Source organism: Fundulus heteroclitus, chromosome 11 (assembly GCF_011125445.2).
Source record: "Fundulus heteroclitus isolate FHET01 chromosome 11, MU-UCD_Fhet_4.1, whole genome shotgun sequence".
In the NCBI taxonomy this organism is placed as follows: Eukaryota; Metazoa; Chordata; class Actinopteri; order Cyprinodontiformes; family Fundulidae; genus Fundulus; species Fundulus heteroclitus.
In genome coordinates this window covers 11,868,343-11,882,004 of record NC_046371.1, presented here as the reverse complement: position 1 = coordinate 11,882,004, position 13,662 = coordinate 11,868,343, and the positions used below count along the sequence as shown (strand labels likewise).

The window sequence follows — 13,662 nt, the reverse complement described above, 5'->3', positions numbered from 1 at the left end:
TGTCAACTAATTTGATTAGAAAAGTCAAATACAAGCAGTAGCTGGAGTAATATTAACATGATTTCCTCTTATCTGCAGGACACGTCCATCTAACAGACTTCAACATCGCAGCCATCGTAAAGGAAGACCTTAAGGCAACGTCCATCGCTGGAACCAAACCATACATGGGTAATAATGCAACATTTTTACCAAGTCTTCAAAGTCCAGTTTTATCTTGACTGAATCAAACTCACAAAATCTAGGGAATCGACAGTACAGCGGAGATTCTTCCCTTTTCTGTTTGGAACACACTTTCTCCTCTTTGGAAAGATGAGAACATGATGGAAAAATTGAGAAATGGAATTATAAGATCTTCTGTGATGTTCACTCTACATTTTTACATCAAAATATCAAACACTTTCCAGAATCTTTTCTTTGTTTGCTTAATGGTAGACTTAAGGATGAGTATTATGTTATGAAAGGTGAACAACTGAGTAAAAGAGGACTCCCCTTTTTCTGTTTTGTCTTATTTCATTAATTTGTTTTTCCTTTTTTGTATTTTACTTACGTATTTCCGATGATCAAATCTTTGATAACAGACAATGATAACGTGAGTAAATACAAGAAGCGGTTCTCAAACTAAGTTTCATCTATTAAGGTAAAAAAAAGCTATCCACAGCAAGGCAAGTTTATTTATATAGCACTTCAGGAACAAGAAGGTTCACAGTGCTGTACATAAACAGAAAAAACATGACAGAGGAACATAACATAGGAAAAGAAAACCGTCCGGGTCCTGTGAAAATATATTTACCCTCTTATAGGATCATGAATCAATAGTGATCAATTAGAACTTTCTATGGAGTTTAATTTGACACTGAGAAGCCTCTTATTTGGGTCCATGTTTCAATTTGATCAGCCTGGCACATTAGTCCACTAAAGTCTCTTTTGCACTTTTTACAAAAGCACTGCATTATACTGTTTAAAGTTTTATATTTCTAACACTCCCACAAATTAAACTTCTGAGTAAAAACATGCAAGTGCAGGCAGTCATTTTATTAACATGTGGAAGATCAGTCCTTTAAATTTAAAATGTCCATTCCATACGATAAACAACTAAAAGGCAATTCTGCCATTTCTAGAGAAAAATCACAGAAAGGCATACTTTTTTGTTAACAGAGAAAACTACTATTTAATTTGAAGTAATGCTGTCTCTAGAAAAAAAAAATAAAAAACTTTCATGCCTTTAACCACAGATGCAGTCATCCTGACTGTGACTCCTAAATGCAGCAGACATCACTTTGATGTGGATTTAGCTTCTGAGCGATTAGATGGGAGTTAATAGGATTTCAGGGGGGTTATAAATGATGAGGGAGCAGGTTCATTTTTCTGTTTTTGTCAGTTTGAGTTTGTTTGCTCCACAGGCAGTTTTTTTTTAAATATATGGGAAGAGTTTGAAACCTATAAAGTGACTGATTGTGCCTGGTATTGATTTTGGAATCCTGTGTGATAAGCTTAAAGTGGAAGCTTATGGCATGGCAGATTGTTTACATTGGATCATTTTATTTACTGTGCCCTCCGCCAACTCATGCGACCGCTGGTAAAGATGCATACAAAAAATCTAAAAGTCAGTTAAACTTTATTGAAAAAAATGAATAAAATACAAACATATAAGCTTTTATGTAAGTGGGCAAAACATTCCCAAATGGATAAAATAAAATGCTAACGCCAGCTGAAAAAAAAAAAAAAACACATTTAAAAAACTGATTAATCTGAAGCCTTTTTTGATTTATATTTTAGCTTTTTAAGATGATCACAGTTCCCGACTAATGTGTGATATCCGGTGTCAATGCAGTACAAGCATGACATGAAACACAAACCTTTTTTCTCTATGTGTGGGTGAAAACTGACATTGCAAATCACCATGAAGACACCACGAAGACACCATCCCGACGGGGAAATGTGGTGGTGGCAGCATCATGCTGCTGGGATACTTTGACCAGCAGTGACAGGGAAGCTAGTGAGTGCTAATTACTGGGTATTGCTGGAAGAAACCCCGTTTTAGATTTGAAAAGAGTTTTGTGCGAACCCAGTCAAAGTAATTTTTTTAAAAAATGTAAACAAAATTCATTCTAAAACATTCTAAAATATAATTATGCATTTTCCCTCTGTAGCATCATACAAAGAAATTGGATTTGCTAGATGAAATGTGTGCAAGTAAGCAGGCCATGATCTACCCAAGAATAGATCGTTCGCTTCTATTAGTAGAAAAGAACAAGCCAGTTAGTTACTGCTTGACTGTGCTGTCTGCTATGTGAGATGTTTTATACGAAAGCAGTCAGATGCTGAAGTCGCCTCGCATTTTTTGACCGGCCCTCCTGTCAAAACAGATGAAATTCATCATTTGCCTTTCCGAACCGAGTGGCCAGGAATGACCCAGCTTTCAAAGTCTCCGCATGTATTTTTAAAGTCCGTCGCATCACGGTGTCCGCACAGAACAAAACATACGTGAGCATGCATGAAGTCATTCATTGTGAAAGGAGGGCCAAAATGACCGCTGCGCTTTCAACAGTCAAAGCTTTTAAAAGCAGTCGCTATGGCACGCCGCTTGAGGGGCGACATATTGTTCTGGAATAAAAAAAACAAATAAACATTAGAAAACATTTAGCTCAGAGCTAATACAATCAAAGTTAAATAAATAAATAAATGCTCTCAAAATATTGTTGTCTTATGTTAAAGCACCTAGCATGCAACCATTTCTTAAGTATATTGCACTTTGTGTTCTGTTCAGCTCCTGAGCTATTTCAGAGCTTCGAAGGATCCCACCCGGGCTACTCCTTCTCTGTCGACTGGTGGTCACTGGGGATTACAGCCTATGAACTACTGAGAGGACAGGTAACAAACACACAGTGTGCTCTCCAACAGCTCACCTCAGAGGGACCTCGGACCTATCTGTAGCAGGCAATGCATATGACTGTTGCAAGGAGGTCCATAACAGATGAGTAATCAGCATTTCACAAAGTTAAGGAAGGTCATTGATTTAAAAGAATTTTACCTTGGTGCGTAAAGATGGTCAAGTGTTCTGTCATGGTGGAGAGATGAGTTGGTGTGCTAGCATGTAATTCCAGGAGCTGTAATTGATTTTCAGATTTAACTGATGTCATGCTATCCCATCTGGAGAAGGTTAATCCTGATTTCTTGGAAATTTAAACGGTGCAAAGGGTTCTCACTTATTTTCTATTCTCTGTTAGTCATAGAAGTAACAGCATTTATGTGTGTTCGTTTGTGGAATACCATTTTAACATGAAATTAAATGAGTACAAGTCCTCTCAACACTTTAATTGCCCTTTGAAACTGATCCGGGAATTTAATGAAGAGTATTTTAATTTTGGTTAGACTAAACCAGAACGGATTTCATTTTGTTCTGGTTTAGTCTAACCAAATAATTTGCCCTTTCCACCTCATCAACCTCCATTATGCATCCCAAAATGCCTTTTTATCCTTTCATTGGTCTGAAACTGCTTACTCACTGTATGAACTTGAGTCTGTCTTCTACTTCACTGCAACTTAAATCCTTGCATCACACATTTCTGTCTCCTGTCTGACCTTACATATTCATCCCCTATGCATAATATTAATAAGACTCCAGTAGTTTGTGGTTTTTAAATAGTCATTCACTGTTCCTTCTTCAAGAGAGTGCTGTTAAATGCATGTTCTCTCGAAGAAAATTACATGAAGTTAAACACACCATGCTTTCATTTCCCTTTCTTTACACACATTCACTTGACACTGGCTTTGCCATCTTGTAAATAAGTAAGTAAACTTTATTTAAATAGCACCTTTCTCAGGTTAAAAACCACAAAGTTCTTCCCAATAAAAAAACAATTATAAAACAACACAAAATAATACGATAAAAGAGGAAAAATCAGCATAAATGTTAAAAGCTAATCGGAACAAGTGGGTCTTCAACTACTTCTTAAAAGAATGAACAGAGTTGAGACAGCGTAAAGACAACTGCAACACATTCCACAGTTTGGGGGCCACTGCTTTAAAAGAGCAATCCCCTCTGGTCCTGAAATTAGTTTGTGCTCTATAGAGAAACCGCCCTGGCTGCATCTTCTCATACTGCCAATAAACGGATGAAGTTTCATCCCCTGTGATTTTACTGAAACTGATGGTAGAGGTGCAGAAAATTCTATTTAAAGGTTCATTCCAAAGAGCCTGAGGAAACCTTTTTGAGCTGGAAAAATCATATATGAGAAGGAAATAGGGTCATCCTAACTTTCATACTAAAATACTGTAGATTTTTATTTTTTTTTCCTGCAACACGGGAGATCCTGGAGACAGTAGGGCAGTCTTAATCCAAGCAGTGGGTAGCTGTTTTGATGAGGCTTTAAATCTTATCACAGCACCTACTTAAACTTGCTTTTTTAATCTACTCTTCTACTTCTCACTAAATCACTCCCTCATTTTATTTCAATCTGCAGAAGAACAAGTCAATCCTTATCAATTTGCTTTATTTCTTCCAACTTCGTTGAATTCCATTGAACGGTTTGAACTGCACAGTGACCTAACAAATTAATAGGAACTGGAATGTTAGGCCATCATGTATCCATTTACAGCTAATGGAAAAGGGGACTGTCTCAACACCTGGGTTGTTAGAAAAATGACAACGTTCAACCTTTTGGTCTTGAGCTGTCATTTCATCTCTCCATTTGCAGTCGCTATGTTCGATCCAAAGAGTGTTTTAACAATGACTTCTCCTCCCTTCTCCTCAGTGCTGTCATTTATCATTATCAGAGCAGAAAATGAGAACATAAAAGGTGTGAGCAAAGGGAATAGAGAGATCCTTGGAATAAAACAGGAGAATGTGTGTGTGAGGGATATGTGTTTTATTACAAAATAATATTAATAAAATCTTAAGGATGAATGCACGGTATGAAAAAAAAGTTCTTTCATCTCTTCTCCTCCCACTTTGTTTTGTTGTTTCAGAGACCATATGTGATGAGATCCAACACGCCATCTAATGAGATTCTTCAAATGTTCCACAAAGTCCACCCCACTTACCCAGCAGCCTGGTCTTTGGAAATGAAGTCTCTGCTCAGAAAGGTAGATCTCTATTATCGTGTTTACAAGGTTATTAGGATCAAATTGAATGATATTATCAGATATTATTCTAATATCTGATATTCAGATAAGATTAAATGCCGTCATATTCAAATATGATTAAATGTGAATAAATGAGTACAGAAAGTACAATTAAATTACATCCCTCCAAAGAAGGTGGCTGAATGCACTGTTAATGTTGGCTCTAAACCTTTAATTAGTCATGTTGTTCTAATGTATTACTGGTGATACTTCTCTCTAAGGTCTGATATGCTTATTTGCGTTAGCGACAGGGTCCTTATAAAGGGCTCACTTATCTTGTTTGCAGAGAGGTCTTAGAATTATTATTATATAGCAGAAGTAGTTACGTGTCAGAATGGTTACTGATCTACAGAGGAACTGCAAAACAGTGCCCAAAAGTTCCAACCACTCCTTTTCTCACTGATAAGTAGATAAAACAAAAAGGGATCAGTTCAATATGCTAAATAAAGTGCTTTTACATTTTCATGTTCTTACACTATAGTCCCACTATTGCAGATCTGCCTAGCCATTCACCAAACTAAAAAAATTATCTTTCTACACCATCGACATTGTAGAATATGCAATTTGAGCTTCAGGTAAACTAAGCTGTCACAGCTTTTTTTTAACTACCATGTTCATTGCTATTTAGATTATCTTCCAATTAGCACCATTTCTATGGACATTTTCCAAAGACGATAAAGTTACTTAATCTCATGCTACACTATGCAGACCCTTTGTCTGTATTGATAAAAAATTAGTTCACCTCAGCATGTCAAATGCTTAAACAGGCTAAAATAGCATGAATTCTGTCACCTGACAGAAGCCTGCTTTATGCTTGACGCACCCACAAGGTTCGCACAGCCATATTATATAATTTTGGCTTCCACGACCCTCAGCGTGGCCGAGAGTCTCCGCTCCATGCAACTTGGAAAATTTCTAAATACACGGACAGTCCCATGCGGAAAACATATTGGAAAAAACAAGCGTCCCTTTTGCCGTGGGTTCGTACAAAATTTTTATGATTCTGCCTATAAACATCATCATGATCAACAAATTAACAATTCCTGGACAGAAATCGCAGTTATTTTTGGAAGAAGGTGAGAGGCTTAAATGTTGGAAACAACTGTGTTTTCTACTTCTACGTGTAGGAGTGCAACGCTACACTCTAGAGTCTAGGAGAAAAAATGCTACTTCAGAGGAAGGGCCGCACGTAGCATAAATGCTGCAGACGTTGTGTCCATTTCTCATTTCTGCGCAGAACCTAACTGCATCAAGCATAAATCAACTTTAGGTCAACCTATTGTTATTTAACAGCTTGAGGGTACTATTAAACTGTATATAGAACATTTAACTTTCTGCCATAGATGTTCAGTTGACTGTACATTTACAACTATTATCTCAATTCATATTCACTGTACGAAAAAGGAGTGCATTATAGGCAACAAGCATTCCTCAAAGACGAGACAGGATGTGCAGTTTCAGAGACTGAACCAAGCCTGTGAGACGGGCCTTGGTGATCTGAGGCAGGACACATCTCTCATTGTACCGGCTCAGGCAAAATAATTAACTGCACAAAAAACACATTTGGATGTTCTTAGTCTCTAAAATGTTCTCGCCATTAAAATGTTTGCAAGAGTCTGTTTTTTATAATTATCTTCTCCTGCCAGTAATTTACCGCAGTCAAACTGTTGCATTGCTTCGTGCCCAGACTCCTCTGAGCTCATTCACATTCCTGTTGCATGTGAGAGTGTGTGAGCTTGAGTGTGTGTGCAAGAGGTGCAAGAGGTGTGTGTGTGTGTGTATGTGTGTGTACTTGTAGTTGAAGCAGAGCGAGAACATTTTACTAGTAAAGTGAGGACTTTGATGTAAAGTGAGGATTTTTTTTTTGTTCCTCACTTTATTTTGGGGTTAGGTTTAGGTCTAAGGTGTCAATTAGGGCTAGGTATGTACTGATAATGGTTAAGGTTAGGGTAAGGGTAAGGCCATATAAATGCTTGAAGATGTATGGAAGTCTTTGGAAGTCAAGGCACAGTCCTCTACTAAGTACTCAAGGATGTGTATTTGTGTGTTTAGTGGTGGGTGTGGGGGTGAAAAGGAAAATTTCACGCTCAATACAATCATCTTTCAGACCTCTCAGGGCACTGAATTCTCTGCGCTGCCATTTGCTACCTGGATGCGTTTCATTTTCTTTTTATCTCCTCCTGTCTCCTCCCTCTGTTTTTATGTCTTCCTCATCTATGGACATATCCTCCAGGCTAAACACATCATCATGTCAGTGTCACAGTGGGATTCTGATCTCATCTTATACACAGTAATTCTGACTCGTAATCTTTTTCTCCTTACTTCAGTTGCTGTGCATGGATGTCCAGAAGCGCATATCCTGTCTTGCAGAGCTCCAAGATCTGGACTACATGTCAGATGTCAACTGGGATGCAGTGCTCAGCAAACAGCTTCCTCCCGGCTTTATTCCCAATGTGAGGATCAGAAAAAAAAAAAAAAAATGTTGCGACTAAACCAATCTGTCTTTTAAAAATTAAATACAGTGCCATAAAAAAAAATGTTTTGCCCCTTAGCGAATTCCTAATTTTTTTTATCTCACTTTAATGTTTAACACAGTCAAATAAATTTTATATTGGACAGAGATACCCTTGTTAAATACCTCTGGTGGAATTTTGGCTTTCTGATAACTGCTATTTATTTTTAATTCTGCCAAATTCAAGGGTTTCCAGGGATGAACCTCCTCTTTAAGATTATACTGCAGCGTATCACTGGGAATCAAGTCCAAGCTTTCAGTTTTGTTGTTGTTTTTTAACCCATTCCAAGGTGGACTTGTTGGTGCACTTTGGACCGTTGTCCTGCAGCATCATTTGAGTATTCTTGAGCTCATAGGGTCACAATCTGATTGCCCCACTTTCTCTGTCAGTAGCAGAATTTGAGGTTGCATTAATTGTGGCAAATTGTACAAGTCCTGAATTACCGGCTATTCCCATCAAACTCCTACCTTTATGGTTGACTCTCATTATGACATTCATGATAAAATTGTGTTAGTTTTATACTATAGCATAATTATAACTCAGTCCATACCAGGAAGTTGCATTTGTGTCTCATTTGTCCACAAAGGATCTTACCAAAAATGTTTAAAATGTTAGATGGGTCTACGTGTTTTTAGATTAGTAGTAGTTAGTGCCTTAAAGTTTCCCTTGGATGCCAATTTGGCTCAGTCTTTTTTACTGTTATTGGTAAAGCAAGAAAATATATCTTATTGGAGGAGACCTGCAAGGCTTTAGATATTCTCTGTCCTTTTTTGACTTCCTGGATGACTAATCAAAGGAATAAGTTTGGTCAGCCAGTCACTCCTACGAAGGCTCCTCTGATCCATTTTTTCTCAAACTGGATAATGGCTCCCGCGTTAGCTAGTAAGATTAAACCAAAAATATGCTTAATCAGTTATTTTATTAGTACATAAACCTGTGAGGATACTTATTATATTCAATTCAATTCAATTTATATAGCGCCAAATCATGAAACATGTCATCTCAAGGCACTTTACAAAGTCAAGTTCAATCATATTATACAGATTGGGTCAGATTATACAGATTGGTCAAAAATGTCCTATATAAGGAAACCAGTTGATTGCATCAAAGTCCCGACAAGCAGCATTCACTCCTGGGGAAGCGTAAAGCCACAGGGAGAGTCGTCTGCATTGTACATGGCTTTGCTGCAATCCCTCATACTGAGCAAGCATGAAGCGACAGTGGGAAGAAAAACCACCCATTAACGGGAAGGAAAAACCTCCGGCAGAACCGGGCTCAGTATGAACGGTCATCTGCCTCGACCGACTGGGGTTACAGAAGACAGAACAGAGACACAACAAGAGAAACAAAAAGCACAGAAGCACACATTGATCTAGTAATATGTTCACAAATGTTTCCCTCAATAAATAAAATCATCAATTTAAAACTACCTTATTTTTTTTATCCTAGATTTACAAAGAGGTGATGGTACAGAAAGATAAAAGTACCATCCAGTCTGCTTCACATCTTTCTCTGTCAAGCTGTAAACACTACACCCTGGTGGGCTGACTTGAATCCGAGTGCAAATATTGACGTTATTTGAATCTGCCTACACTGCTTGCCGTGCATACTCATTTGGTAAAATTGCAACACATAATTTGCAGGTTCCAGTCCAATCCGCTGCATTCTAAAAATACTGACAAATTATGAGTTGTTCAAAAACAGCATATGTTGGTAATGTGTAATTTGCTGTCTGGAGTGGGGTCATTAAGGCAGACTCTGTCCATTAGAGCAGAAAGCTGTACACTGCAAGACCTTTTACGTTGCTGCTAAAATGAGAGAATGCTTTTTGATATCTGAATCATCATCTCAAACTGTTTTCGAATTGAACTTCTGTATCAAAGTATCATTAGTCCAGAAATTTGGCAGCCTGATGTGCAACGCCTGATTTTTATTGCAGCTACATTTATTTATATAGCTTGCAAATACTGTAATAAACCCAACAGTCATTTTGGCTTGGTTTCATACAAAGGCCTTCAGAAAGAAATCTGTTTTCACATGCGGCCATGTTAAGACCACTGACTGCATTGGTAAATCACACAAAGGCTCAGTGGAATACATCACAAAGTAGTGGATTCTTGTGAAGGGGGAAGTAAACGACGCATGGTTTTCTGTTAGTTTTTGTTTTATTTGTTGTTTGTTTTGTTTTTTACAAATTGCAATCTCAAAAATATGGTTTGATTTCGTATTTAGCACCCTTTACTCCTAAACTACGCATTAGATTCCAATAAAACCAACTTTATAAAAAGTAACTTAATTATTTAACAGATTTAGATAGAGATCATTTAACCTCAGTATAAAAAAGTATCTTAAATGTGGAAGAAGGTAACTTTAGGTTCATCTTGTGAGATGAGACCAAAGTTAAACTTTTTAGCTACATGCAAAATGCCATATGTAATACTAAACTATTGTTGCAAATCCCCCTGAACACGTCATTACCACGGTAAAACATGGTGGTGGCAGTGTCATGTAATGGGAATGCTTCTTCAGCAGGAATGGATAAGATGGCCAGAGTTTATTGGGAAGATGGTTGTTGCTAAACAGAGGGTGATCCTGGAAGAAAACCCTCTGTGAGCTGTAAAATAAACATACAATCAAACTTAAGTAGTTTAGATCACGTCATAATAATGTGTAAGGTCCACAAAAAGGCACAGATTTTAAGCCAATTCATTACTGTCAAAAGTGGAAAATTGTTTCCTCTTAATTCAATCTAGTTTACAGTAAACTAAGACTTGGTTTAAAAAAGCACTATTGATCCATTACATACAATCTTAACATTTAAATATTGTTAGTCATAATATCTGGTCATAATTAAAAAAAAAAAAAAAAAAGGTTATGAATACTTTTGCTTGGCACTGTAATTACTTTGATCTAGTTTTTAGTCTATGCAGAGTGGTTAGTGTCTATTGGTCCAGCTGGTGATATAATTAAAAAATGCTAAGGAAAGGAACAATTGCAAATTGACAGTGTCCCTTTTTTAATTATAGGCCCATCTCCTATTATGAGTTTTTGGAGCCATCATTAACACTTCATCATAGATGAAGAATAAATATTAAAAAAAGCCAGATGGAAAAATAAATTAGCACACTAGCGTTTTTTTTTTTGTCATGGTTTTATGTGAACTTGTTACGTAGAAACAACTTCTTCCCATCTCCTTAAAAGTTTGTTTGCATGCTTGTTTCTGTTTTTTAAAGAGGCGAAGACTAAACTGTGACCCCACCTTTGAGCTGGAAGAAATGATCTTGGAGTCGAAGCCACTTCATAAGAAGAAGAAAAGGCTTGCTAGAAAGACCAGGGAACAAGGATCTGATGGATCCCCACAGGTAAGCATTTCTAAACGATCCCTTAACTACACAGAAGGAAATATTTGTATTTATCTAAACTATGTATAGAGTTGTTTAAATAATCTGTATAATTTCTAGGTTTTGACTTCCTTAAAAATTTTACTTTTTTCCGAGGACACAATTTGACCTTGCAAAAGCATTAAAACACCTTGAGTCCTTCCATACTTTGCCATCTTCCAATCATAACCTTCAATGGATCTTACTGAGAATTATGATACACCAACACAAAGGAGTGTATCATTCTAAAGAGGTAATAAAATGGTGTGGTTTTAATTTTTTTATATAAAAAGGTGGAAACTATAAAGTTAATTTAGCTCTGACTAAATATTCTGCTGAGCCAACTCTTATTAGTTATATGCCGGTAGTCAATTTGCCCTGAGCATAATACTACCACCACTTTGTTATGCCATGCGAAAAAGCTTCAGCTGATGTGGGATTCTTTTGCACCCTGCAGAAATTAACAATGATATTATTTGAGCACAGTCATTGTTATATTATGAACCAGTAGTGGACAGTGGTAAAAACTTTTTTCTTGTGGGTTGCACTAGAGGTCGGAGATTACAACACAACAATAAAGTCTGCTTGAAGATAATTAATCTGTCCACTGTCACTTGTCAGCTATTGGATTTTTAAGTCTGGTCAGTCCAGTCCAAGTTCCTTTTTCCACTTTTTTTCCTCCAGCAAAAGCCTCGTGAGGTTATCATTTTCTGAATAAATGATACATTTTTCTTTAACTGCGCCATGTGGTCCGTCTTGTCATTGTTTGTCTAACTTTAGATTTTTCTATATTCCTTTCCGTATTTGGGCTTTTTTTTTTTGTAGGCCTAATTTTAAGGTCAATGTCATAATCAATGGCGAGGGACATGTGCAGATGTGTGTAAGCATCCTCTACAACTGCTGGCTTCCACGGGACTTCATGCTGGTCTCTAATTGGCTACCTTAAGATTCTCGTTGAGGCGTAGCTCTCTGTACCCATAGCCAATCAGTGCTTTATGTGTAATTCTTCAGTTGATTAATTCATGATACCTGCCAATCAGTCACACCCCTGGCAGCTTAGATACACCAGTGTGAATATCACTCAAATAGGTGAATGCAATTGGAAGAATAGACGAGAGAACAGATGTGATAACAACAACTTAGAAAATAAAAGGTAATTAACTGCGTCTACATTTTCTGCCTGTAATTTTGATGTGCCGGTGCCTGAGCCCCCCCTTATTGACAAGCTGCCACTGTTATGCACGTTAGTGGTTTGCTCAAGTGAAAATAACTGTAAAATTTATTTTGCACAGTGCAATGTCAGTAAGAATTTTCACCTGATACAACAGCAGCATTGTGTGGTTTGGAGTGAGTACATGTTTAGCCAGCTTATGATGAGAGTTTGGAGGGGGAACAAAGTGCCCGTGCTGCTAGACAACACTTATCATCCTTTGGGCCATTCAGGCAGAGTGAAACTCTCCGATGTAAAATAATAATGGCCGTAGCCTCTCAGGGAAATGTCTTTTTATGTAAATTGAGACGGATGACACAATAGGGCACGGTAGGACAGATAGGAATTATTACTGAATCACATTTCCCTCGGAGTCATTCTAGCATCATTTAAGCAATGTGTAAAAGTAAGAAGACTTAATTTTTTTTTTTTTAAGTATGTGGGCTTGACAATTTTCAGTTTAAACCAGTAATTTGCATACACCGTATATAAAGACACATATTCCTTCTTTCTTACTGTTTGACATTGAAATCAGACAGTGTTTTTGTGTTTTAGGTCAATTAGGATAACAGACATGATTTGTTAAGTTGTTAAATTCTAAAAAGATGAGAGAAGTAAAAAAAAAACAGTATTACTAAGTGTTTAATTTGCCTTTAAATTGTTTGGAAATCAAGGCAATGATGTTAGCTGCTAAAATGCTTTTAAAAGAAAAAGAAAACAAACAAGCAAAGATTGCATTTTATAAACGCAACTGAGGCAAAGCCCTTTACTCTGGAGTTATGACTTGTGGTCTTATAATGCTACAATTAAACTTGTGAAATTTATATTATTTGACCATAATGATTATTGTTAAAGTACATGGGGAAAGAGGAAAACTTGCGATCTTAAGAATACCATCCAACTGTGAAGTCCAGGTGTGGCAGTATCATGTGTGAATGCTCTGCAGCAGGAGGGACTAGTGCACTTCACAAAATACACGAGAATGGAACATTATGTGGAAATACTGAAGCAAATATCAATCAACTACAACTGTGAACATTTTATTAGAATATCCTAAATGCTTTACCCTTGTCACACAGTTTAAAGGCAATTTTATTGATAAACTTTTGAATAGCAAAAATACAATAGGAAATCCAACTGACCTGAAATAGTTATTCGATTTATTTTGATTTAATTTCAGACCGAAAGCAAGTTTGTATTTTCATACAGTGCATACAAATACCATATTTTAGCGGTGTATCAAAGGTCCAAGTCCTTCCAGGTTAAACAGTATAAATGCACTCTGAAACAACTCGTTGTCTGGAGCTGATCCAAAACGGATAGGCCTCTGGAAACAATTCCTCCTGGCATCATATTTTGCCGCATTTGCTCATATTTGTTTCTATCAGTCAAGGATGATACTGTCTATAAATATCAGCTTGTGTTTGTGCAACGC

The 13,662-nt window shown here is 37.0% G+C and overlaps 1 protein-coding gene and 1 long non-coding RNA gene across 4 annotated transcripts in view; one reads left to right on the top strand and one right to left on the bottom strand.

Moving 5' to 3' along the window:
* The window catches only part of stk32a (serine/threonine kinase 32A), a 75,488-nt gene that overhangs the window by 53,617 nt on the left and 8,209 nt on the right, over positions 1-13,662 (top strand). For all 3 annotated transcript variants that reach the window (XM_036142869.1, XM_012853052.3, XM_036142868.1), the window contains 5 exons: positions 79-168; positions 2,768-2,871; positions 4,969-5,085; positions 7,452-7,577; positions 10,871-10,999. In XM_036142869.1, the coding sequence (XP_035998762.1) occupies positions 79-168; positions 2,768-2,871; positions 4,969-5,085; positions 7,452-7,577; positions 10,871-10,999 (566 nt within the window). The remainder of the gene's footprint in view (positions 1-78; positions 169-2,767; positions 2,872-4,968; positions 5,086-7,451; positions 7,578-10,870; positions 11,000-13,662) is intronic.
* The window catches only part of LOC110366935, a 32,437-nt gene that overhangs the window by 15,363 nt on the left and 3,412 nt on the right, over positions 1-13,662 (bottom strand). The gene's annotated exons all lie outside the window — the stretch shown is intronic.